The 26,663-nt window shown below is 48.1% G+C and overlaps 1 protein-coding gene across 1 annotated transcript; it reads right to left on the minus strand.

Moving 5' to 3' along the window:
* Positions 1-1,500: 1,500 nt before the first annotated feature.
* On the minus strand, positions 1,501-18,871 carry LOC311165180 (tetraspanin-36-like). Its single transcript, XM_084224982.1, has 7 exons — positions 18,767-18,871; positions 7,039-7,230; positions 6,084-6,158; positions 5,543-5,638; positions 4,792-4,944; positions 3,777-3,860; positions 1,501-2,947 (listed from the first exon to the last, which is right to left on the minus strand). The coding sequence occupies exons 1-7, from the start codon at positions 18,824-18,826 to the stop codon at positions 2,861-2,863; spliced, it is 747 nt and encodes a 248-aa protein (XP_084081108.1). The 5' UTR covers positions 18,827-18,871; the 3' UTR covers positions 1,501-2,860.
* Between the last annotated feature and the right edge of the window lie 7,792 nt (positions 18,872-26,663).

Below are 26,663 nucleotides of genomic sequence, written 5' to 3' on the forward strand. Positions count from 1 at the left end.
AAAGCCGGGCGGGAAGGGCGGAAGGCGGGATCGCTGAGGGGACTCTGGGCGCAATGCCGGGCACTAAAGGAGGTTGTGGGTCAGGTGAGGGTCGGTCTCGTCTCCTAGGCAGCCAGTGATAGGACAGGGGGATATGGTCTCAAGCTGCGCTGTGGGAGGCTGAGGTTGGACTTCAGGAAGAATTTCTTCATGGAAAGGGCGTTCTGGCATTGGAAGGGGCTGCCCAGGGAGGTTTGGAATCCTCATTACTGGAGGTGTCCAAGGAAAGCCTGGACATGGCACTAAGTGCTGTGGACTGGGTGACAAAAGCTTGGGCACGATCTCAGAGGTCTTTTCCAGCCTTTGACTGTAATGGAGGGACTGGGAGGAAGGGCGTGAGGCTGGAGCTCTGGGGGAAGCGGGAGTGGTGGAGGGTGTTGTCGATTTTAGGAGCTCTGCGAACAAAGACACAGAGCTCACCTTAGAAACAAGACATTGTTTATTCAGCGCAGCGTGCGAGGAGGACGTTCCCACTAATCAGCTTGGCAATGGGTAAAAAGTTACATCTGTTATACAGTAAAATACACATGAGCACGCCCACTTTACTGCATAGTCTCCGCCCATCTAATGCACGTTTATCTGGGTGATGTAATCTTAACGCACGGCTTGAAACAGGTTCTTTCCTTCACTAGGGAAACTCCTCCCGTACAAGTAATTTCACATAAGTTACGTTTACAAAAGACGAGAAAAAAACCTGAAAGTCATAAAGGACAGCGGGAGGGGGACGAGAGGGAAGGGAAGGGAAGGGAAGGGAAGGGAAGGGAAGGGAAGGGAAGGGAAGGGAAGGGAAGGGAAGGGAAGGGAAGGGAAGGGAAGGGAAGGGAAGGGAAGGGAAGGGAAGGGAAGGGAAGGGAAGGGAAGGGAAGGGAAGGGAAGGGAAGGGAAGGGACTGCTGAGGGAAGCAGGGCAGGAAGGCCGGGAGGCGGGATCATTAAGGAGAGCGGCAAGAAAGGCGGGATCGCCGAGCAGAGCCGGGCGAGGAGGAAGGCGGAATTGCTGAGGGGAATGGAAAGGAAGGGTGGAATTGCTGAGAGGAACGGTCAGGGAACTGGGCGTTAAGGGAAAGCGGGAGATCCTTGAGGGAGGCGGTAAGGGAGACCGGGTCGCTGAGGGCAGGCGAGCGCGAAGGGAGGCGGGATCCTGAGGGGAGCGGCAAAGAAGGCGGGATTGCCGAGGGGAACGGGAATGAAGGGCGGAAAGCGGGATTGCTGAGGGGAACGGGGCAGAAGGCGGGATTGCTGAGGGGAACGGGAAGGAAGGGCGGAAGGCGGGATTCCTGAGGGGATCGGTCAGGGAACCGGAGCGGGAAGGGAAAGCGGGATCCCTGAGGGAGGCCAGGTCGCTGAGGAGAACCGGGCGCGAAGGGAGGCGGGATCGCTGAGGGGAGCGGGAACGAAGGGCGGAATTGCTGAGCGGAGCCGGGTGAGATGGAGCCGGGATGGCTGAAGGCAGCGGGAAGGGAAGACACGACTGCTGAGGGGAGCCGGAAAGAAGGGCGGAAGACGGAATTGCTGAGGGAGCCGGGCGGGATCTCTCGGAGGCAGCGGCCTCAGCCCCTCGCTCCGGTTCCACCCCCGAGGACTTTACTCCCTCCACGAAAATTGTGATAGCATCGACAAACAATCGTCTCACTATTTATTACTTGGTTGTATAAATTCAGTTTATTTCAGCATTTAACAGAAGACAAAGCCCTCAGTAAAAACTCAGTTTTCAACATACACATGCCCGTGCTGGTGTGTCTTCTATAGGACATTGTCACCCATTGCTGCTTTTTCTTCCTCTTGGGGGAGGGATGGAGATAATTAAACAGTTTACACTGATCCAAAGCTTTTTTTTTTTTTTTTTCTTCTTTTTAGGCACAAATATAAAGGTTTATTTTACTAAGGACGGGCTGCTTATCTCTCCAAGGAAGGAATCAGCAGAATCTCTGTTGCTTTTCCACAGTTCACTCTGTTCTCTATCCCCAAAATTCTGAAGAGCTTATAAACAGATTAACATACAAACGAGTTAAAGGATTGCGTTAAAGCAGAGATACAATCCAATCTGTGTCCAGCAGAACTAAGGAGAACAGAAATGTGCAAAAGCAGTGCTACAGCACATTATTGAAATTGCTTAGAACAAGAATGTATCTTTTTAATATTTTCGCAGAGAAGCATGGTCAGGGTGGGAATGTGGCATTAATTCCCCCAGGCAAACCATAGAAAAAGGAGGAAGAAAATGTTCAAAAGCCCTGCTTCATAAGGAATTTTTAATTTCAATAATTAAGAGATTAAAAACAAACCAAAGAGAGAGACTTCTGAGCGCAAAAGCTCAAAACCTGGGGTTTTGAGCTAGCTGCTCCAAGCAACCACACAAATGCTTGTTTGAGACTTTTAAGCATGGGGTTGTCTTGCACTAACAACCTTTGCAGTAAACAGAATTACAACATGTGACATAAGAAAGGGGAAAAAACCTGAAACTGCACAACCAATAAAGAAAAAAAACGTACTACAGATACCCATGCCGATGAAGAGTATTTAAACCTGGCATTCACAAGTTTCTTCTGTGGTTTAAATCACGTCATGGGAATGATCTGAGGTTTGTGCAGGCAAGTGAAACCCCTCCTGAGGTCTCCACCAGTTTACTGCTTAAAAGATAAAAGTTTCTGTTTCATGTTTTCAGGGCAGAAGAAAGAAGGTCAGAAGAGTGTTTCTTTCTGAGCCTACTACACCACCCAGTGCTACCTGTAGTCACAGGTCCAAACTTAGCATAACGTTTCAGAAAGCTGTGCTATGATCACAAGTCAGTTCCATCATCAGGAAGCAAGGCTGTTCTCAGTTTATTAAGCAAACACCCCTGAGTAAAGAGGCTGATATCCGCTTTCTTCTTTCTTGCAAGTAAGCACACAGACGCTCAGCATGGCAAAGAACTGGAAAAGAGGGAGTGCACAAGGGACTTAGTCCTGCTGTGCTCCTGTTTCAGTTGTCAGACTAAACATCTACACAGTGGATGACTTCATCATATGAAAAAACTCATTTAAAAATACATCTGCATAAAGTGTTATTTTTGCATACCAATTCCCAGTAATAGTTCCGGCTGGAGTGTTTCCTCTCTGCTTTGTAACATTAATTAATACATTCACATTAATTAATAGTTATCCTGCCATGGGGAAAATTTCAGTGAAAGGCTAGGATTGTTCTGGGATAAAATGAGTTCTCCAAACTATTTAAGCACAGCTTTGGACAAGGAGTGACAGGAATGGCTTCCCAGGGCCAGAAGGCAGGGACAGATGGGATATTGGGAATGAGGAATTGCTGGCTGGGAGGGTGGGCAGGCCCTGGCCCAGGGTGCCCAGAGCAGCTGTGGCTGCCCCTGGATCCCTGGAAGTGTCCAAGGCCAGGCTGGACAGGGCTTGGAGCAGCCTGGGACAGTGGAAGAGGTCCCAGCCCATGGCAAGGCTGGGGCTGGATGAGCTTTAAGGTCCCTTAACACCCAAACCATCCTGGGATTCTGTGACTATGATAAAATGGATCCCACATTGAATTTCCATCCCAAATCCCCTCTTTTGAATCCCTTCCATCATTGTGAGGCAGATGAAACGGAGACAGTGGGAAAAACACAAGTCAGGAACAGAGGACTGAGTCTGCTCCAGAGGCAGAAGAAAGCTGTAGGCTGTTAGGACAGTGAAGATAAAGAAGACCCGAGATCCAAGAGAAAACAGTACTATTTTCCATGAGGGAAGAGACAGGAGTGTTTACCTTTACGATGGCAAACCCCAGGATTACAAGCATGGCATAGCTGATAACACTCTGCAGCCCAGACTCCAGCTCCTGTGCACAGCCCTGCCACGAAAGAGAGAGGTAAAAACGTTAAAAGGTGTTCATCCAGCTGGAAGTTCTTATTATTTCCCCCCCAGCTCTCCCAAGGAAGCAGGGCCTGGTAAGGCCTGTCTAATCAGCAGTGCAGGTCTGAGGAACTCCATTCTTGTCTTCCAGACCGGATGGCTTATTTCCTCCTGCATGAGGAGAGGCACTGACAAACTGCAATTTACTGACATTTGCTGCATCTGAATTTCCTCTAACTCTGGTCATTTAAACAAGAGCCCAAAACTCAGATCCAGAATTCAAATTATCTATAAAAGTGAGCTTAGGGCTTTATGCCCTAGACTGGAGAACTTGATATGGAGTTTGGAATCTCAGAGTGGTTTGGGTTGGAAGGGACTTTAAAGATCATTCAGCTCCACCCCCTGCCATGTGCAGAGACACCTTCCACTGTCCCAGGCTGCTCCAAGCCCCGTCCAGCCTGGCCTTGGACACTGCCAGGGATCCAGTGACAGCCACAGCTGCTCTGGGCACCCTGGGCCAGGGCCTGCCCACCCTTCTATCAGATCTACACTGATCCTCTCTTCTAGCTTAAAACCATTTCCCCTTGTCCTGTTGCAACAGGACCTGCTAAAATGTTTTACCTCATCTTCCTTACAGGCAACCTTGAGGCCCTGGCAGGGGCTCTGAGGTGACCCTGGAGCCTTCTCTTGTACAGGTGAACAGCCCCAGGTGTGCTAGGCTGGCTCCAGAGCAGAGGGGCTCCTGCCCTCAGAGCATGGTGATCGTCCAGATTCAGCATGATCAATCCCAGATGAGTCTATTTCCCCAGATCTGTTTAAACAACTATAGCTGTGGGCATATCCCTGAACTCTGCCTGGTGTGCTTCCACGGTTCCACCTGGCTGTAAATGAACATGGCCCAGCTGTGACACCGAGCCCCTCATCCTCACCCGTGTGTTGAGTTCCTGCGGCTGATCCAGGTGCCCAGTGCAGTTCTTGGCCTCTTGCTGGCAGCAGCTCTGAGGAACACTGTTGTTCCCAGTGGAATTAAACCACTGGGTGGTCGTCCAGTCGCTGTAGTTCTTAACACCGCAGCAGTGAAGCTACCAAACACAGGATAGTGACACAGCAATTACTGTTACATACCATTATACATATGTATTACTTGTTACATTATATATATATATGATATATGTTGATCTGGATGAATGCTCATGGTGAGTTAAACCTCTCAGGCATAGCCAGAGCTGCCAGTAGTTTGCAGCAGATTTGCCAGCAGCGGTGCTTCAGGGAAACAACAGACGTAATAAATCAATCTCCACACATTATTACATCCCTCTTAGTTTATTCTTTGTGAAAGCTCCAACAGGAAGGCGACAAGTTGCAGGGCAGTCTTCCATCATCTCGCTATTTTATGGTGTGGTGTTCGCAGTAGCAGCTATTCATATGCACTTATTTGCTGTGATGCAAACGTCACTCACATCAACCACATCCCTGACTACATGAATGCCACACCCAAAGCCTGGACACACCAGCTCTGCAAAGTGAGGAGCACCCTCAGCTGCCTTGGAGAATTGGATGCTAAACACAGAGCCAAGCTCCAGGATACTGCCCCACTCATCCTCTCCCCACTTTTCCCAGCCTAAATTCCTTGTTAGGACCAACTGTTCTTTCCCAAACAATGCCTAAATATTTTCTTACCTGTTCTTGCAAGTAATCCACAACTGTAGACTCTGGGTTTTTGCCATCATACTTCTCAAAGACAGAGCGCATTGTACCTTGCACATCAGTTTTTACCTGTTTAGACGGAGAAAAACAATGCAGATGGTTTTAATGTGAGAGCTGAACACTTTATCTGCAGGTAGAAACTGCAAAAGATCTGTAGCCCAAATAATTCAGGGGGGAAAATAAGGAATAAGAAAAATCAAGCAATGTTTTAGACAAAATTCAGGTGGCACTAAGCCAAAATCATGTTCCTGGGTAGAAGCTTGCCACCCTTGCTGGAAAAGCCTTCCTTTGGTAGCATCAACAACTGCTTAATCCAACCCAGAGACTGTTGTGATATCTGCCAGGTACTTTATATATTCACTCCCAACAAAGACATCTTCATTCCCATTGGCTCTGCAGGTTGCAGGACAGGGGATGAGTGAAAAAAAAAAACCAGATAAATTGGAATGATCAAACAATGTGAGATCTATTCTTTGCTTTTATGTTGGGACAGACATGCTAATTCTTTGTTTACCTTTTCCCTGTAAACAAATCCCAAGACAAAAGCGGACACTTCAGCAATGAAGATAACCAGGATAATGGCCAAGAACTGAAAATAAAAAAGAGAGACAGTAAGAGAAAATCCCAGAGCACTTGAATTCAACTGCACAATCCACTTCACATTAATTTACAGCAGTAAGTGATCGTTATCTCTTATTGCCTCTCCAATCAAAATAGTTCCCAGAAGATAATTTAGAATAGAAGAAGCTGTGGCTGCCTCACCCCTGGTGTTGTTCAAGGCCAGGTTGGACAGGATTTGGAGCAACCTGGTTGTATTGGCTGGTCTAGTGGAAGCTCTCCCTGCCTATGGAAAAGGGGTTGGAAGTCCAACCCAAATGTTTTGGGGATTGCTGCGCATGGCTGGGACGATGACTGTGGCTCCACAGGCTCTGTGCCTGATCCTGAACACTGCCACTGTGTGACCTGTGTGAAGAGCCTGTGGAACACTTCACAGGGTGGATGTCAAAAGGGACAGTGCACAGATAAACCAGCAGCTGAGTTAGGTACATTGTGCATTCCTTGTTGGCTCACATTGCCCTCACGGCATGACCTGGGGCATGAAGCTATTCTAAGTGAACCTTTCTGGACTTTTAAAAGTAATTCTGTGAGCACTCAAGACACAAGGATTAAAGTCTGCAGAAAAACTGATACACATCTGGTTTGCTTGCTAAGAAACTTGTATTTCATCCTGTTCCTTCACCACCTCACTCCTCAATACTTGCTCCTGCACTCATCTTCCCTGAGCCAGCTGGGGTGGATCAGAGCACCCCAGCTGCAGGTGACTCGCACAAACCAGTAGTGCTTCAGCGGTGCGTATCACCACGACCTTTCCCTCCGCTCACCCCCGAGGTCCGGCCGAGCCCCTCCCCTGCCGGCGGGAGGCAGGCGACACCCGCGGACTGCGGCAGCGACCCCGCGGTGACACTCACCAGCCCCAGGCCGACCCGAGACTCGCGGAAGGTGGCGCAGCAGCCGATCAACCCGATGATGAACATCACCACGGCCACACAAATTATGATCACGGCTGGCAGCAGGGCGTACTTGTCCTGCAGAAAGTTGTCGTAGCTCTTGTAGGTGTTGATGACGTACGCCCCAACATAGCTGAGGCCTGCAGCTGCCGCCTGAAATGCAGTAAGGAAAAGTGCTTAGCAGCTATTTATAAAAGCCTCTGACCTGGAAACTAATCATGGATTGTTTTCTAATAGAGATTTTAGAAATAATGGCTATAGTGTGCAAAGAACTAGATGGAAAAAAACGCTGAATTTGAAACTATTACCTAATCTAGGCATTCAAACTTGAACACAGAGGAGGCAAAATTCACTGTAAAACTCCCTTGCTAGTAAGGCACCACAGGAGCTTAGGTGAAAGGCTGGTGTCTGTAGACTTGCATCAGTGTCTTTGCAGAATGCCAAGCTCAAACTACATCCCACCCTAGGCTGCATTAGCAGGAACCAAATCACCACAGGGACTGGTTTTGTTGCTGTTTTGTTCGGGTTTTTTGGTTGGTTGGGGTTTTGGTTTGTTTGGTTTTGGTTTTTTGGGGTTTTTTTTTGAGAAAAGCTCATCCTTTGCATTCTCATTAAGTGCTAAGGCAGGCACAAATGTACCTAGACTCACAAAACAGTCCCTCCTTTTCCTGGAGGAAACATATTTCTGCAACCTCTAAAATAATCTCTCTCCGAGAAGGATGTTTTGCTGACTGAGGCCAAGGTAGAGTGCACCAGTGTCAGCTGCCCTGGAGACCAAAGACTTTTACCTACTGGACTGGGTAAAGCCCTGGAAACAACACCAAAAGGCTCAACCATGCCTCTACTGATGGCATAAAAAAATTATCTCAAGAGTCAGGATGGCTCATCCACCCTCTGTAATCCTGCAGCACAAGGAAAATGCAGCACCCCCCGTATTCACATTCTGGAAACTTAAGGGAAATCAGCCAGATGGTTTGCAACAGGTCACAGCAGGATTTTGTCACGCAGCCTTGGAGCAGTTTGTTACCTCCCCAGCACTGCAAGTTTTAATTAATCAAACACTGCTCATGCTGGAGCTAGGACTTGCTAATTCCTTGACCTTGTTTGGCTCTTTCCCCTCCAGCCAGGTCTGCTGCCTGCCCTTCAATTACCTCCAAGTGCAGAAACATCCTTTGTTTCAGACAGCTCCCATCCCATAATCCCGCATTCCTGGATGCGGTCTGTACCCCAGAATTACTGGGGTCAGATGCACCAAGTGATGAAGCCAGACATTTAGTACAGGACCTGCAAGGTCCTGCTGCACTGGGGATCAGATACAGCAGGTCCTCTGCAAAGTGGGATATCAGGAAAAGGAATAGGATCACCAGTTCTCAACAGGTTGTTTGTTTTTCTTCTCCACATGCACTGCGTTTTCAGATATCCTAATGATTAAAGTGGTTGCTAAAGCTTCCTTTCATTTTTCCTCTCTTTGAGGGAAATCTCTATCCTATTTCCCAGTTTGCAGGTGTAGGGTGACCGTGGCTTTTTCCTGTCACCCCTTTTTAGGGATGCAGGGAAAGGATGAGACAACTTTATCTCAAAGGGCACCACTGCCTTCTCACTTCACCACAGGAGCGAGGAGTTGAGGAGGAGCAACCTCACCTTCTCCCCCAACACTCTGTTCCTGAACTGAAAGTGGGACAGGAAAAGTCCTTGGAATGGTAGCAGCAGTTAAGTGTCACAACAACAGGCTCCCAGCTGGGTAATAATCAACACAGACTCCATGTATTCACAGAAGGCTGATAATTTAATTTATTAAGAAACTCATTGCTTTTTTATACCCTAGTCTGCTACAGGTGGAATTGATTAGTCCTCCAATCCAAACACCATCACCAATGGCTAATTAAGAAGCCACCGTTTGGTAAACAAATCTGATAACACGTTCCACATGTTCACAACAACAGGTGCAGCAAGTGCTTCTCACAGCCTTTCCCAGGTATAGTTCTGGGAAAGTTGTTTGTTTCTCTCTGTGGCTGGAGAGCTGCTGCCATAGTAAAGGTGGAGGCGGGGACATGACACCTCCATCCTCCTTTGCCTTCGGTTGCCCAAAAAGAATGAAGGTGCATGACTCAAAAAGTGTATCCTGTATTTCTGGCCTGGAAGGCTGGATGCACGTGTCTGTCCACCTATTCTCTGCTCTGAAACGGCATCATCTGGGCAAGGACAGTCACAGAGGGGCAAGCATTGTTGTGCCAGGGCCTCAACACCACCACCACACAAGGATTCCTTCGCAATATCCCAACTCACTCCACCCTCTGGCAATGGGAAGCCATTCCCCCTTGTCCTGTCATTCCAGGGTCTTTTCCAAGTACCTCTCCACCATGTTGGAGAAACAGTCTTCATTTTTCATTCATACTTCATTTTCCATCCTTTTCCAGTGTGCTCAAAAGGCAATGCAAAGGAAGCAGCACAGGACATGCTAAAGAACAAAGCTCCTCAGCTGAGGAGACCTTGCAGCAAGGTCTCCTCAGCAGACCTTGCTGCAAGTAAAAGGCTGCCACAAATTAAAAAAAAATAAATAATGAAGTCAATTCACAAAAGACCCCTAAAGCCAGGACCAGCAAAGCTCCATGACTGCAAGACAAAACCAGAAGGTCTAGTGTTAAGTTCAAGGACCTCAAATATAAAGCACTTTCACAGTGGGTGTTATTGCAATACTCAGGATTGCCTTGTTTCTGGTCAGAGACAAAGCACAACCAGCAAAAACTTTACTAAAATTTTCAAACTTCTGCTTCCAAGCAGAAAAGGAAGAGTATTGAGGCAAAACTAGAAGTCTTTGGGAAAAGACTTAAAGGAAGATGGCCTTTATCCCCACAGATACTGCCACAACTTCACCCATGATTTTTGATTCAGTTGGAAGAATCCTGAAGGCTTGAAGAGCCGGGTCACTCAGGAATAGGGGGCATCACAGCTAAGGACCTCTTCCCTGATTTTTGCAGGTGAGTCCCAGAGACAAGTTTTGTAAGCAAAGATGAAAAATACTTCAGAGCTTACATCAGAACTCTTCCCTTAAGCCTTTCCAGAATTTAAGGCAAATTCAAAATCCAGTGGAGGGATTTGTTTCACCTCAACATCGCAAAACCTACAGCCCATTCCTAGATCTAATATGAAGATGTGCTAAGATGTACTTCCCTAGAAGTACAAGTCCTTTGCATTGCAAAAGATGGATCTCAAAGTATGTCTGATTAGGTTTCTGTTGGGTCTCAAGAAATAAGCAATCCCACAAACACACAGGCCAGTTTGAACAATGACTTTTGAGGAGGAATAGATCAAATACCACGATTAGTCAACCACCTCCTCAAACCATTCTATAACAACACAAAGGATGCTAGGATTATGCCAAGAAACACACTTCTTGTCACACTTTTTGTCGGTCTCCTGCTTGTCAGCGCGCTTGCAGCCAGGCCCGGTGCCCAGCAGGCTCACACAATGCGGGTACAAACTTGACAGGGGCAGCCCAGGGTGACTCAAGGTGGATCCGGGAGAAGCACCTCCCCTGGGCCACCCGCAGCCAGCACAACACACACCCCTGACCCTGCCCTGCCCTCACAGCCCCCGCTGACTCACCCCACTCCCGGAAACTGCTCCTGTTTCTTTACAGGGCTGGTGACTTCCTTAAGACAAGATGACGAGATGAGGCACAAGGAAATTTTGCAAGAAAACCCCTTTTCACAGCTGGGCAACAGAGCTGCAGCAGCTCTGCTGCCTCACCCCCACGGCTCACGCCCTTCAAGGACCTAGCGCCAGAACCGCTCAATTTTTCATATCCAACGCCCTTGACAGAAAGCAGAAAAACTGTTTGAGCGTAAAAGAGTGAACTCCTTGGGGATGAGTGAGAAGAAAGCCAAGCTGTGACAGTCAGCAGATTTTCCCAGGCTGAGGTTTGAGCAGAGCCTGGGCTCACCAAGCCCTTCCACGCTCAGCTGAGCTAGGGAAGCAGGTGCACAGAGGACAAACAGAACACGGGGGAACTCTCAGTCACATAACACACACACAGCACTGTGAATATTCACTCCTGCCCGTGAAACAGAACCCTGCACTGTCTCACTGATGCAGAACAGAACAGCTGCTGGAAAACACCAATTTTATGTATTTTTTAAAATGCAACAAGCCTCTTACTTTGTGTTCCACTGTTTTTATATGCTGATGACCAAAAGTCATCAGGAGGCTTTTAGCCATGCAAATACTTCATGACACTTAATCACAGACATAGAAGGGGCCGCTTCAATCTTCCTCTATACCACTGCTCTGAAATGCATGCAAATGTTTTATATATATATATTTTTTTTCTCTATCAGTGAGGCAGAACAGGTGCTTTTCCACCTTTTCTTCTCAGTTTTCATAAGCTAACCTTATGTGATGGTTGAGAACAGAGGTTAGTGTTCATTCACAGTTATCAGCACAGGCTTCTCTGTCCCCTGCCAAACCCAGATAAGGTGCAGCAAACGAGCCAAACTACCAACTGTGATGTTAAAAGGCAGTGTCTGCTGCTTGGAGGATTTGGGATACTTTTAAAAAGGTTTCTCTCACCATCCTCCCATTTCAGAGTGTTGATTCTATGACTTGAACTGTTACTGCAAACTGGTATACAACTTTATTTTGAAAAGGCTGGAAAATTAAAAATACAGAGTAACAAAGCTGTAGTGTTAAAAGGAGAAGCTTAACAATGGTGAATTCTGAATTCACCCCATGTGTCCAGCAAGATGCAGCCTCTATACAGTAAAAAATTGAGGCTATGAGACTTACAGACATTTCTCCTTTGTCTAGTGGGACTTTCCCAGGGCCACCACGATAGCACAAAACTCAGCCTGGCTGGATTTTTCCTGTATCATTAACTTCCTATGGGCCAAGACAGGTAAGAGAAATAATACCATTTTTCAAGACACAGTAAGAGAGGCTGTCTTCCACAGCAAACTACTGCAAATACAAACTGGAAGAACTATGAATATCCCCACAGACCCCTTCTGAACCACTGCCACCTAATTCATCCTTAGACAGTCAGCTCACAGAGCTGCCTGAATTAATTTTAAGGCTCTCACTTTTTTTACCAGTATCTTCACATAGTCAGAGCAAATTATTATTTTAATTATTCTTCAATTACAATTCTTCTTTGCCAATTACAATTACTACTTCTGTGCAGCCCCCATGTCTCTCATATCTAGAGTCAGCCCCCATCAACACTGGCCTCAGTTACAACTGCCTATCCTCTCCTTAACAGAGAAGACACTCTATGTCTTCGTTCTTTGGCTTTTTTATTGTGTACAAAAAGTGGTTTTGATTTACCTTGACAGGTAAATCTTCTGCTTGAAATATTTTGCACATTTCCTCCATAAATAATGTATTTTATTACCCAACAGCCAGCTTGCATGGCAAAGGGAATTACTATCTGGCTGCCTTGCTGATTTATTGTACTACAAGATTTATTCTTCCCATTCACTACCACAGTTTCAAGTCCTCCCTGGCTGCTGCATTACTCCATTTTCAGGGAGGCAAAAGGTTTTCTAAGGATTTTAGAGAAAAAGAAAGGCACTGAGCATTTTTGAGAAAGCTTTACTCACTTTATCCTCATTTTAACTAGTTTAAAGCTCCCCTTAGTCCACATGGACCAGGCACCTCTCAGAACTGAGGGTCTCCCTTGGCCTGAGGCACAGCTGGTTTCTCCCAGCAGTGAGAGTGACCTCAACTCAGCACCTCCCATCCCTACTTTCTCTCCCTTTTCCATCCTGGATTTAGAGCTTTGCCAGCTGGAAGGGACCTCCTGGCTTCAGCTAACATTTCCTGCTCTGCATACAGTGTTAATTTCTCTAAATGATAAATCAGGTACTGCCATATTTGTGTTCTCTGGCTTCACCCAGGACAGTGTGTGACCATGCTTGGTCACTCTTGGAAGCGAAAAAGGTTTCTGAAGTTCAGAGGGACCATCTTGTGCTTCAGCTTGTGCTTACTGGCCCTGTCACTGTGCACTGACAGCGTCATCTGGGCAAAGACAGGCACAGAGGAGCAAGCAAAGCTGCTGTGCCAGGACACCTGTGCCAGGGCCTGCCCACCCTCCCAGCCAGCAATTCCTCATTCCCAATATCCCATCTGTCCCTGCCCTCTGGCCCTGGGAAGCCATTCCCTGGCTGCTGTCCCTCCCTGCCTTGTGCCCAGTCCCTGTGCAGCTCTCCTGGAGCCCCTTGAGGCCCTGGCAGGGGCTCTGAGGTGTCCCTGGAGCCTTCTCTTGTGCAGGTGAGCAGCCCCAGCTGTGCCAGGCTGGCTCCAGAGCACAGGGGCTCCAGCCCTGGCAGCATCTCCGTGCCCTCCTCTGCACTGGCTCCAGCACCTCCAGGTCCTTGTGCTGTTGGAGCCAGGGCTGGGGCAGGATGGAGTCTCCTGTTAGTACACAAACTTGCTGTGCTCCCTTTAGATCTTCATGTTGTGAAAACACTGATTTGCAAAATAATGAAAAATACTGAACTCAGCAAGCTGGCTTTGGATTGGAGCAAAAAGCACCAAAGCTGTGAGCTCCTACGAGGCTGCTCTCATAGGAGGGCAGCACCAACAGTCCCAGGAGAGAATTCCTGCCCATGTCATCATGCCAGTCATTACCCTCAAACTAAAGCCTTCAAATCAGTTTCCTCACGTGAGCTTACAGAGGTGGGACAGAACCCAGACAACTGTTCTGAGCCAAGCTATACCAAGCCACAGCAGACTCATCAAGATCTGTTACACCTAAAAATTCAGCTGGGATGTACAACTGCGGGGCATGTTTCAGCCTGCCCTCAAAACACACCTCACGGCTGCTTGTTGGGTATGGTAGGAAGCCCTTGCTTTTTCCTTTTTTCCCTCAAATGAAAACAATGAGCAGCTGCCAAAAGGCTCTGAAAACCTAAGTCTCTCTTTCAGGAGAAAAAAATCCCCAAACCTAAACCAACATTTTCTTGCAGTTTACATGCTGCAAAACCACACACTCAGAAGGGATTCTGGGTGTAGTGGGCTTGTTTTCAAGCTATATGTCTGCCTTGAGAGTTGTTTTAGCTTTCTGTTCCCCAAGCTGAATTCCAAGGTTATTTTTCCCTCCGTAAAAGCCAGCATATACCTACAAAGCACAAATGGTGGGATGTCCTCACAGAGACACTGTACAGAAATGCAAAGCAAGGAATCCTTCCCCAATTCCTAATGCTTAATGCCCTGCCTTGGGGCTATGGTGCTGCTGTTAATCAGAGTCACAGAGGCAACAGGACCAGGAAGAGGAGAAAGCCACTTTCACTTGTCAGAACCCCTATTTCCATGTGTCAGAACCCCCATTTTCACTCTATTCTCCCCAAATACACAAACTGCAGGGCATGAGTTGCAGGGAGTGTAACTTCAGCTGAGCACAGACTGATTTACCAGCCAGTGCCAGGCTGTTTTGGATCTGAGGAGCCTATCTGGACACAAAACACCCTGTAGTTCAATATTTGCCTTCTGAACCACCCCAATTTCTCAATCAGCTGCTCCAGGGTCAGACACTGGATGGTGCAACTAAACCAAGGTGCACCTAAATCACAGCAAAGCTAATCCTAAATCTTGCTACAGAGGTACCAAAATGAGCCCTTGTAATTACCACATGCACTTCCACAACATGGAACCACAGAATCCCAGAATGGTTTGGGTCTGAAGGACCTGTAAAGCTCACCCAGCTCCACCCCCTGCCATGGGCAGGGACTCGTTCCACTGTCCCAGGGTGCTCCAAGCCCTCTCCAGCCTGGAACACTTCTGCTTCTCTGGGCAACTTATGCCAGTGCCTCACCATCCTCACAGGAACAATTCCTTCCCAACATCTACCCTGAATTTCCCCTCTTTTCAGTGTGAAGCCATTCTCCCATTAGTACAGCTCCTGATGAAGAATCCCTCTATGGTTTCTTTGCAGCCCCTGTCAGACACTGGAAGGCTGATTTCCACATGGTCTCCACACATCTTCCTCATCTCCAGGCTGACCCTCCCCCTTCTCAGCCTGTCAACCTCTGGTTTTGGTGACCTGCACACTGGTGACCTTTGAAGAGACCAAAGTGCCTTTAGGGATGGATACACAGCCTGGCCATCCAGGGGTCCCTTCAGAGCCGCAGAGACCCTCCAGCTGAGATTGTTCCTCCGAATCTGCACCACTGTCCCAACACCTGCCCTGTGCTGACCACACTGCACCAGCACCTTCATTTTAATTTAGATGAGGCCCCTACGCAATACAGCAAAGCCCATTTTCCTGAAAGCCAGTTCAGTTCCTCTTCCTGATTTTGGGGAGAATAATTTTAAACAAGGAACAACTTCAACCTTCCAAGGCATGCTCAAAAGGATCACACCAAGTGCCCAGGCATCAGCCCCATCCTGTGACCAGTACCGTCATGTGGCTGATCTGCTCTCACCATTCAGAAAAGAGCTAGAAATCATAGAATGGCTGGGGTTCGAAGGGACCTTAAAAATCACCGTGGTTCCAACTCCCAAGGAACCCACCACCTTCCCCTTCCCTTTGTCAATATAATCTTTGTTATTCAATACATTGTTCATTAAAATATTCAGGTTCCTCTCTGACTGAGGCTCCAGAGTAAGCATTCCCAAAGTACTCATTACTGGCATGTGTGATTTTAAACCATTCACACATGCAGGAATTGTTATTGTGGGTAAGTTTATACCTCCAAATCACAAAAAATTATTTATAGTGAACCACAGCAATATAGTGATTCCTTGAGCAACCTGGTCTAGCAGAAGGTGCTCCTGCCCACCCATGGCAGGGGGCTGCACTTCTTGCCTGCAGATCAAATGCTGCTCTCTCAAATCCCCTGGTCCTGCTGAAGCCCCCTAGGCAGGAACTTGTCCTTACACCTCTCCCTGCTGCTGGGCAAGTCAAGCAAGGAAGCTGGGAAAGTGCCCACCTCTGCTTAGAAGTGAAACCTGGGTAAACAGGATTTTCACTGCAGGAACACCTAAGGCAGCCATCTGGTGATGAATCAGAATATCTTGTGTTGGAGGGGACCCACAAGGATGGTGGAAGTCCAGGTCCTAGTCCCCAGGACCACCAGTGAGTGCCAAACCCCCTCTGAAGGCAGAGACCTGCTCAGCGACTGAAGGTGAGCAGGGGCAAGGTGCTGGGTGTTTTGAGGTTAAAAGCGACTGGAAGGTGCTTACTGCACATTATACAGAAATACTGGAGCACGAAGGTTCCATCTAGTTTTAACATTCTCCGTTTTTTCCCTTGGACCAGGAAGTGAATCCCAGCATTTCGCCTCTCTCCTTCAAAAGGAGCATCATCACATCTCACCCAGCGAAGTCCCCTCAAAAGACATTGCCAAGAACATCACGGTCTGCTCTGACCCTTCCTCTCCCTCCTTTACGACCCATGAGATAAACCTGCATCCCCAGTCTTCACCTGGAGCTGGCCAGCACCCAATTACCCAAACAACCACTCACTTGCACCTAATTGGTAGGTGCTAAAGAGCAGAAGAGGAGGTGGGAAGACCTCCCACAGCCAAAGCACTACCCGTGGTAGCCTATAATTAAATAATCTTTAATCACCGAGTTTTTGGGGGGAGTTATGCATAGATTCCTCACCCGCAGAATGACCTGCACGTACAATGCTGAGTCTGATGCTCAGGAGAAAAGCTGTTTTTTCACCTCATTTAGGAAGCCCGATTTGTCATCGTGGAAGATCTGACTTACTTCGCTCTGCATGATAACAATCAGAAATCCAAAAGAGGATTTTTTTTTGCCTTTTTAGGATATTCTTAAGTAATAACTTCTGTCAAAGAGCCACATCTGCACCATCTGCTGATTACGCAGGTGGTGAATTATTTTCCATAATCACTTCTGAGCTGGGAAAGATCTGCAGCATGCAATGTCTGGACATGAATTACTCCTTGGAAAAGGGCTCTGATGTTCTTTGCAAATCCTGTTTTCACAATCATCTGGAGCGTTGTACTCACAGAGCCCTGACTGTTAGAAATGTTCTGCAGGAGCATGAAAGAATCAGTCCCTCCATCTCCACCCTCCTAAACCAGAATTCCAGGTTCTGCAGTTCTGCTGCTGGAATGTGATTACCACACATAATGGTGGCAGCAGCATCTAAATGCCACAGGTACCGGGCTGCACTGCTCTTACTGGGATGAAAAACAACTCAAAGGTCTGCTCTGGGTCACTCCAAATTCAGAGGCCAGAGACACGCACACGGATCATTACTGACAGTCCATGGAAGCAGACCAATCACAAATAGAGAGTGCTCCTACAGCAGAAGGAAAAGCACCAGAGACATATCTAGGAGGATGTAAGGCTGTTTCATTTTCAAAAAGCCAAGCAATGATGCTAACCTGAGGTATACCTGTTCTGAGGCTCAGGGGCTTTGCACATACAGAGGGAGGCTGCGATGTTTCTCTGTGGCTACTTAAAAAAAAAAAAAAAAAAGAAAATCTCCACAAACCAAGCAGACACAGCGAGATAATGTCACCTGGTGTGCAGCAGTGACTTGGCCTGCAAATCCATTTGTGCCAGTGGCTCAGGAGCTACATGGAGCACATGCAGCAATAAACTGTGCTGGGCCTCCATAAATGAGGCACAGGACAGAGGGGACGAGCTCCTCACCACAGCCAGCAAAAAGTAATGTTTTTACAAAACGGCACCACACCCCACGAGGCCCCAGGGATTAATTCCAGCAGGATTCCTCCTCTTGCCTTATTTTCCTCTCCTCATGTAGCATCTCTCTTTGGAAAACTGGTTCTTCTCTTCAGGAAGAGCCCCTGTTACACCCAGAGCAAGGGGAGCTGCCACGCTGAGCCCAGCCTGGCCGAGCCCAAGCCCTGGCTGTGGCCGGCAGGTTGGGGCATCCCTGGAAAAGCCCCGTCTGGAAAACACCCGGGTGCTACAGAGCAGCCGTGAACCCCCAGCCCACGGCCCGACACACCTGAGCTCTGACATGGCCCTACCCTACCGCAGCACACAAGTCCCAGGGGATCCATGGTGACGGTAGGGGTTTTCCAAACTTCCCCATGCAGGCGGAATGCCCCAGCCGGGTCACCAGAACAACCCCCAGCTCCTCCAAACACCCACCAGCCCCCGGCCCCGCTGTCACTGTCACGAGGCAGCCGTGCCACGAGCTCCGATGCCGACACCCCCAAACCAACGCGGGTCAGCCTAAAATGTATACAAACCACCCTCATTTTCTCACTTGCTTGTAAATAATTATCGCGGAAGGGATTTGGAAAGCAGTAACTGTGCCAAGGACATTGCTGGAACAAAGTTCTCAGCAGTTTTCCTCCCCAAAAGTCTCCTCGCCCCAAATATGGAGCAGAGCCCTTGTACAATGCCCTAGCCATGAGGCTTCATTTCCTTCCGATCACAAAACGTGGCTGTAGACTGCTTTAACTAAAAACATTACTACAAAATGTGTACATTAAAAACACGCCACGAAGAAAAAAGCAAACAAGAAAAGTAACAAGCTCCGACCTTATTTTTTTTCCCTTAGAAACTTAAACCCCTAAATCTCCTTGTTCTTTAAAAACACGTAATTAGGCGTTGCTACAGAAATGTACGAGCACACAGAGCTAAGCTCAATGCCCCGCTCACTGCGGGATCGCGGGCACGTCCTCCAGCAGCGTGTCCCCCTGCCAGACCCCGTCCCCCACGGCCCGGGACAGCCCCGCGGTACCCAGAAGGCGAGGCTCAGCAGCAGCAGCACGGTCTTGGAGGTGATGACTCCGCAGTCCATGTCCGCGCAGCTCTCGGACTGTGCTGCCGCCGCACCGGCCCCGGATCCCTGTGGGGCCGCCCCCGGCCCGCCCCAGCCCTGCCCTGCCCTGCCCTGCCCACCCACGGGACGCGTTTCCCCGTGGCCGAGCCGGCAGATTTCCAAGCAGGGGGTGGGGAGTGCCGGGAACAAATCTCAAAGCAAATTACTGTTGACTACAGCGTGGTTTTTCTGGTGCCTTTTCCCTTTGTTTTTCCCAAAACTTCTTCAGCTTTCCAGTGAAGTTACAATAAGCCCTGTGAAAAGCTCTCGCTGCAGCACAAAGGTTTAAATCAGATTTGCCTTCCCGGGTTGCTAACCCACAGCTATCTCCCCTTCATCTAGCCTGTTTTGCTCTATCTGAAGCCAATCTTCCCAATCACATGCTCCATTGAACAGCAGGAATATGTGGATCAGTGGTGGGAATATGTGGATCTGTGCTGGGTTAACAACTGGACTCGGTGTCCTGGGCTGGTCCCCCAGCGTGGGCAGCAGGGCAGGGGGGATTCTGCCCCTGTGCCCCGGGCTCGGCTGAGACCCCACCTGCAGAGCTGCCCCAGCCCTGGCTCCAACAGCACAAGGACCTGGAGCTGCTGGAGCCAGTGCAGAGGAGGGCACGGAGATGCTGCCAGGGCTGGAGCCCCTGTGCTCTGGAGCCAGCCTGGCACAGCTGGGGCTGCTCACCTGCACAAGAGAAGGCTCCAGGGACACCTCAGAGCCCCTGCCAGGGCCTCAAGGGGCTCCAGGAGAGCTGCACAGGGACTGGGCACAAGGCAGGGAGGGACAGCAGCCAGGGAATGGCTTCCCAGGGCCAGAGGGCAGGGACAGATGGGATATTGGGAATGAGGAATTGCTGGCTGGGAGGGTGGGCAGGCCCTGGCCCAGGGTGCCCAGAGCAGCTGTGGCTGCCCCTGGATCCCTGGCAGTGTCCAAGGCCAGGCTGGACAGGGCTTGGAGCAGCCTGGGACAGTGGAAGGGGTCCCTGCCCATGGCAGGGATAGAACCAGATGGTGTTTAAGGTTCCTTTCAACCCAATGTGGATTCTTTGACTCCACAATACAGGTTTGGACACAGAATACATCCCAGACTCTGGAATGTGAGGCTGAGCAGGTATAGGGAGAGGCGTTGGAATTCAGTGCCTGCAGAGAGCTGCAAATGTCACTTATTTCCCATCAGCCAAGCCTTGTGCTTTTACAAAAAAGTTGGAGGTGCAGGACTGGCAGCCAGGGGTTTGTTCTTCAGAGCAGACCTTTGGCAGCCCGAACTGAGCTGAACCCACCCCTCGGCAGGGCTGCAGGATGCAGCAGTAACGAGTTTCCTGGCACAGCCCCTTCCTAGCAAAAACTGCTGTGATGCCGCATCTTCTGGGGGAGATGGATTTTGGAGGGGATGGGCTGAACCAGCTCTCCAGCAGGAAAGCAGGAAAGGGAGATTATGGACAGCCTCTGCCCACAGTTCATGAATTTAAGCTGCAGCTTCTTTGAAAGGCAGCAGACTGTCTGTGCTGGCTGTTGAAAAGAAAAATCTGTGTGCGGAAAGTGGGGTGAAGCTGATATCCAAAATTAAATTCCTTGGAGAGCAAAGATCAGCGCAAAGTCTGAACTTGAGGACTGCTCACAGAGCTCCTCCTACCAGCAAGTCTCTCTTTGCCATCATAATTTCTATTACAGCACTAAATATTAACAAAGTGTGTAATTGTGGAGTATTTTTAAATTTTAAAAAAATCAGCATTTTCACTTTTCCTTGTAGTGTGGCAGGTGGACAAAGCAAAAAAAAAAAATCACCTGGAAACCATTTCTCCTAGTTTTACAGGAATGATTGGTAATCTAGGGGAAATAGTTTAAAGAAAAATGGAAGGGCAAAATCTGATGTTTGACTTAAAATGAAATATAAAGGAATTAAACAAACCAAAACCAAAACCAACCAAACCACCAACCAAACCTCACCTCTCTTTAATATCCAGATATTGTTACCAACTCTGTCCCTTGTTAGTTCACTAAAACTTTTAAATTAGAAATATAAAAATGCTAATTTCACAGTGAGAGTAAAATGGGATCCTTAACAAAAGTGTTACTACCTGTATGCTGTTTGTTTCAGAACAAAGTGTTATTTAAAATCAATGGTGGCTGACTATTTATTAAAGGTGATCTAGAAAGTAGCTTGCCAGAACAAAATGTGCCTTTAGAGATGTATCCCAAACATCACAAGAAGCCCTGGTTGTGACATTCTGCATAATTTCCTAACAAATTAATATTAAAATCAAGAGATTCCTGTTGAACATGAGATTTTAAAACAGCAGTAATCTGGAATTTTTGCAGTCAGCTTTGGAAAGGAGTAGGGGAAAAAAGGAAATGAAAACTACCTAACCTGATAAAGCCTCAAAGGAGGCTGTGTTTCCAGAGCTGCTGCCTGCCATAGATCTCTTGCCCTGGATAAACTGGTTGGGTTTGCTGAATTTCAGTCTGAGATCAGTTTAGGAAACATAGTGGAAAAACAACAGGTTTCCCACTGGTTTATTTATTGCACGTTCAGCAGCGTGACTCAATGTTTTGTACTGGAAGCTGTAACATGTGATAGGAAAAGGGCCTCCGCATTTCCCCTTCTCCACCAGATAGCCACCATGTAAAGATAAAATTCTTTTCTGCACATGAGACCATGAATCTGAAAATATGTCTATTTTGTTTTCCTCCTGCTAGACTAAACAACTTGCCAGTTCTGTTAGTTTCCAGAACTCATTCTCTCCCACTAACTTTGTTTCTCTTGAAATGCCTGGAAACACAGCGTGTTCCCCAAGGGTTGTAATGAAGAGGATAGCAGAGCTCTCTGCCTTCTCCTGCAGTGCCATGGCCTTGCTGACTCACTCCCAGCTTGTGATCATCTATTTCTGCCCAGGGAACTGCTTCCAAGTCAGCTGTTCCCCATCCACTTCTCCTGATTGCTCTTGTCCAGGTGGGCAACCCTGCTGGTGTCACAGAATCCAAGAATCCCAGGATGGTTTGGCTGGGAAGGATCTTAAACCTTATCCAGTGTCACCCTCTGCCATGGCAGGGACACCTTCCACTGTCCCAGGCTGCTCCAGGCCCTGTCCAGCCTGGCCTTGGACACTGTCAGGGATCCAGGGACAGCCACAGCTGCTCTGGGCACCCTGGGCCAGGGCCTGCCCACCCTCCCAGCCAGCAATTCCTCATTCCCAATATCCCATCTGTCCCTGCCCTCTGGCCCTGGGAAGCCATTCCCTGGCTGCTATCCCTCCCTGCCTTGTCCTTTCTGCACCACATCTGATTTTTCAGCCCTCTGCTCCTAGTCCTCCAGATCTCTTGGCAACTCTATTTCTATTGCAGTCCTTGTCCTTAACACCTCCATGTGCTCCCCACATAAAAAAATTCTCTGTTCTCTTCTTCAGGTTATTACTGAAATTTAAACCCCTAGGAGGTGAGACAGTAACAGAGGTGACACCAAGCCACAGGTGGGGGACCCAGGGGTTGTTCTGGACAGGCCACGGGGGAAGGTGCTGTGGGGCACAGGGAGGTGTTAGAGGCCTTATCATATTAAATATACTGCTTCTTTCCCCACAAGGCCTGTAACCCATCACAGAAGGAAATGCAATTAGCATTAAACCGTTTGTCCTTGATTACCTATGTTGCCTGGTATTTGTCTCTGTATTTTCTTCTTGTCTGCAAATGATTTCCGAATTACTTATTCCATGGTCTCTTTGATGTTGTTAATAAGGAACTGAAGTTAACCGGCTTGTAATTTCCAAGTGTTTGTTTTTTTTCTCAGTCTGCCAGCACCTCACCTCCCTTCCAAAAGCCACACTCCAAACAGCTCTTAGATGGCTGGACTCACTTTCTAAGTCTTCTGGGAAAAAACCCAGAGTACCAAATTCATTTGAGAGCTATCAGTTGATAAAACTTCTGTGTAACCTGTCCTTTCCTCATTCTCCCACTGACTTTAGCCCTTTTTCCCTACTTTTGCAGTGCCAGTTGCTGATTGTGCTGGACATTTTGGTGCCCCCACTGCAATGAGGACAGAAAATCATTCTCCCATGATTGGCACGTGAGGATGACGCAGAAGCATCTTCATAGAACATGACCTTATTTCTTGGAGTCATTTGGGTCTGTTGAAAAGACTCATGTAAAAATAACAGGAAGGAAAATTTGCAGTCAGCAGAGATTGCTTTCTAGCTAAAAAGAATAAAATAATCTTTTATTGACGTCATAAAATTAGCAGGTAGCCAAGTTTAAAAAACTCAACTCAAATACTTTCACTTCCTCTTTAAACACTCCAGCTGGGTTACACAGTCAGTTCTTGTCTCGGGCATGAAAATAAATGTGATTCCCAGCACAAATATTCACATTTTTGTAGTAGGGAAATTGTTCCTGACTGGAGTTGGATTAGGAAGGAAAGGACCGTGCACGGCTCTCCATCCCATGCCAGCAGAGAGGCCAGCAGGTCAGCATTTCCCTGGAGTGCTCCTGTGCAAGGATCCATGTCACTAGCTTGGAATTCTGACTTCTGCCACACCTGAGCACTCTGCCAGAGGTAGCACTGCTCCAGCCCCGAAGCTGTGCCTGCAGGGAGCTGCACCCTGATGCTCTGCTCTGCTTCAGGGACTCTGATTTGCTGGGAGGGGAATTTTGACCTCGCTGCTGATCTCACCCACTTTGTGAGCTGTGACGGAGAGCAGCCAGACATGATGTAGGTGGTGAAACCCCAAACAATGCCTGGTGACCTTCTCTGTGATATCCCCTTCTAATTACAAAATACAGATAAAGCAAGTTTTCCTGTACATCTCCAAGTGAAACCTGGAGCACGTAGGGAGAGTGAGGAGATGTTTCCTGAGATGGATCAGCTCTTGCGGCAGGGAGGTAGGGAAGGACCACAGGCAGCTTTATAAAAATAAAGCTGTAAATCCACTAGTAGGCTTTGGTCTGTCTTAATCACGCTGGAATTATTCACCCACCCCCCCTTCACGCCACGTTCCCTCTTTTTAGTTACCCTTTGGTCTTTCAAGGCTGAGAGAAAGGAAGGAGAAAAATATCTTTTCTGCTCGCCCATGGGGGTGGAGAGAGGGAAGCAGCTGATCCTCCATCCTCCCACCCCGTTCCACCATGGGGATTTGGGGTAAAAATAAACATTTGTCAGATGGCGCCTGGCTGAGATGTGGTTGGGGAAGGACTCTGATCTTTGCGCTTCCTCATCTGCACCACAGTGACCAAGCAGGACTCATGCAGGCAGCTGACACTGCCAGCCACGGCCAAAGGCAGACCTGTCCCATCAGCTGCCTCCTTCATTCATTCAGAAAGTTCAAAGAACTCTTTTTGGCCTCCAACTCAAAACTCTCAGTCCTCCCCTGAAGCTCAGAGTCAAATAATTATCAAGGACTACATGAATTTTATCTGCCAGTGCTAGAAACTTGCATCTTGTTGCCATTAAATTCCATGGGGAGATACATGGATGCAACAGAAACATGTGCTGTGTCACAGGTATGTGAATGATGAATCAATGGTGATTAAAGCTCCACCATGAAACATCTGTGGGACTCCCAGGCTGCAGAACTTAGTGCCAGCATGAATTTAAATTAATCACAATGGTGAGAGAGGAGAGCCAAGACATGAGGCTGCTCTCTCAGGGAAAACTGCACAAGAGACACAAAAAATGTCTGTGTATGTTGGGGGCTCCAGACATGAGAAGGACCTGGAGCTGCTGGAGTGAATCCAGAGGAGGGCACGGAGATGCTGCCAGGGCTGGAGCCCCTGTGCTCTGGAGCCAGCCTGGCACAGCTGGGGCTGCTCACCTGCACAAGAGAAGGCTCCAGGGACACCTCAGAGCCCCTGCCAGGGCCTCAAGGGGCTCCAGGAGAGCTGCACAGGGACTGGGCACAAGGCAGGGAGGGACAGCAGCCAGGGAATGGCTTCCCAGGGCCAGAGGGCAGGGACAGATGGGATATTGGGAATGAGGAATTGCTGGCTGGGAGGGTGGGCAGGCCCTGGCCCAGGGTGCCCAGAGCAGCTGTGGCTGTCCCTGGATCCCTGGCAGTGTCCAAGGCCAGGCTGGACAGGGCTTGGAGCAGCCTGGGACAGTGGAAGGTGTCCCTGCCCATGGCAGGGGGTGACACTGGATGGGCTTTAAGGTCCCTTCGAGCCCCAGCCTTTCCAGGGCTCTGTGATTCCTGCCACAGCCAGGCCTGTATGGCTCTGCACCATGACACGTGGTGCCACGTACTGCCTGTGACCAATGATGTAAGGGAAAGATTTATATTTAACTTACATTTTAAAAATACATTAGTAGAAGTTCTGAGCTCTGCTACTGATGCAAAGCGTGTCACTGTGACACACTTTTATATTTATGTGACTCTCCTGTTCCTGACTTAGCTAGTCATGTGGATCTGAGCAAACAGGAAATCCCTCACAAAAAAAAAAAAAAAAAACCCAAAAAAAAACCCAACCAAAAAAAAACCATTCAGAAAAAATGTACCCAAAAGATACAAAAAGCCAAAAGTCATGGTTTCCCTAAGCAAGAAGCAAGTACTTTGAAGACTGCCTGGAGGAAGAATCACAAGAAAGCCTGGCTGGAGGAACCTGAGATGGTGTGGAGTGTGACCAGTGAGGAAACCTCAGGAGGATTCATAACCAGAGAGGAACTGGCAACTTCTGAAAGCCCCAGCCTGGGAAGCCAGGGGCAGAAGGACAGTACAGGACAGAAGGACATTTGATCCTGCAGAGGGAAGGGGGCTGGTGTGCCCAAGCACTGGCTCATGTAGCCACCACAACCTCAGACAAAGAGAATAGACAGCCATTGTAGAGGAAATGGTCTTTTTTGAGGGGTGGGGAGGACTTTGGTTCCCTTAAATAGAGTTAATTTTCCTTCTAGAGGAAGAAACTGAAAGTTTCTTTTGTACAAAGAGGGAATTGTCCATCAGTTGATACTAATCAGTTTCTCATACTTCCTTGAAGGACAGAAAGGCCCTACTGTCCTTGCCAGATATTCCCACTGCAGATTTTGCTCCTGAAAATGGGCTCTGGTTTGCTGAGTTACTCCATCTGTCAGCATGTGCTATCCTTCTTCCACTCTTTCCCAGCCCTTCCCTCCTACCAACAGGGCTTGGAGCACCCTGGGACAGTGGAAGGTGTCCCTGTCCATGGCAGGGGTGGAATAGGACAGGCTTTAAGGTTGCTTTGCACCCAAGCCACCCTGGGATTCTGTGGTTCTGTGAATATGTGAAGTTTATGGGCCATTCCTTTGAGAGAGGTTTCAGGAAGGAGAATTCAATTCAGCCAATCCAGAACAGACCATATGCTATGAATATCCTATATCCCATATACATTCCCAGCAAGGAAAGCCAGTGACTAGGGTCCTCTCAGGCAGCTAAGTTAAGGAGAATCTGTTTTTTCATCAAACATTAATGTAAAATAAAGTCACAAGCCATCTGCCATGTCTTTGAATAAACCCAGTATTTAGGAGGAAATGTTCTCAGAGCTGGTGGAGGGACTTCACAGAAGAATAGGGGCTTTAGGGAATCCTCCCATCCCTGTTTATTTTTGGATGTCAAACAGATGGCAGTATTGCACATTTGTACACTGTCTATTGCACATAAGCTGTTTGCTGGTTTTGTGTAGATCTTAAGACTAAGGCAACACTTCCTATTAAACACACCATAAAATACTAGGCAGAACTATAAAATACCAGGAAATTCAGCCCTCCTTCCACTCAAATACAAGTTTTCAGGGGGAAAGTGATATGAAGTTGTTTCCCTTTCACAAATATCTCAAAGACTAAGTCACAATAGGATGACAGCATTAAGTCTCTACTGAAATAA

The sequence above is a fragment of the Fringilla coelebs genome (assembly GCF_963513975.1).
Source record: "Fringilla coelebs genome assembly, chromosome: Z".
Taxonomy (NCBI): Eukaryota; Metazoa; Chordata; class Aves; order Passeriformes; family Fringillidae; genus Fringilla; species Fringilla coelebs.

Bases quoted from the DNA above. Each gene is read 5' to 3' on its own strand.
- LOC311165180 (XM_084224982.1), bottom strand. From the start codon at position 18,826: ATGGACTGCGGAGTCATCACCTCCAAGACCGTGCTGCTGCTGCTGAGC. The intron at 6,159-7,038 runs GTGAGTGTCACC...TTTTATTTTCAG, and splicing joins CTCGGGTCGGCCTGGGGCTG to TTCTTGGCCATTATCCTGGT. The intron at 2,948-3,776 runs GTAAACACTCCT...CCTCTTTTCCAG, and splicing joins TGGGGTTTGCCATCGTAAAG to TTCTTTGCCATGCTGAGCGT.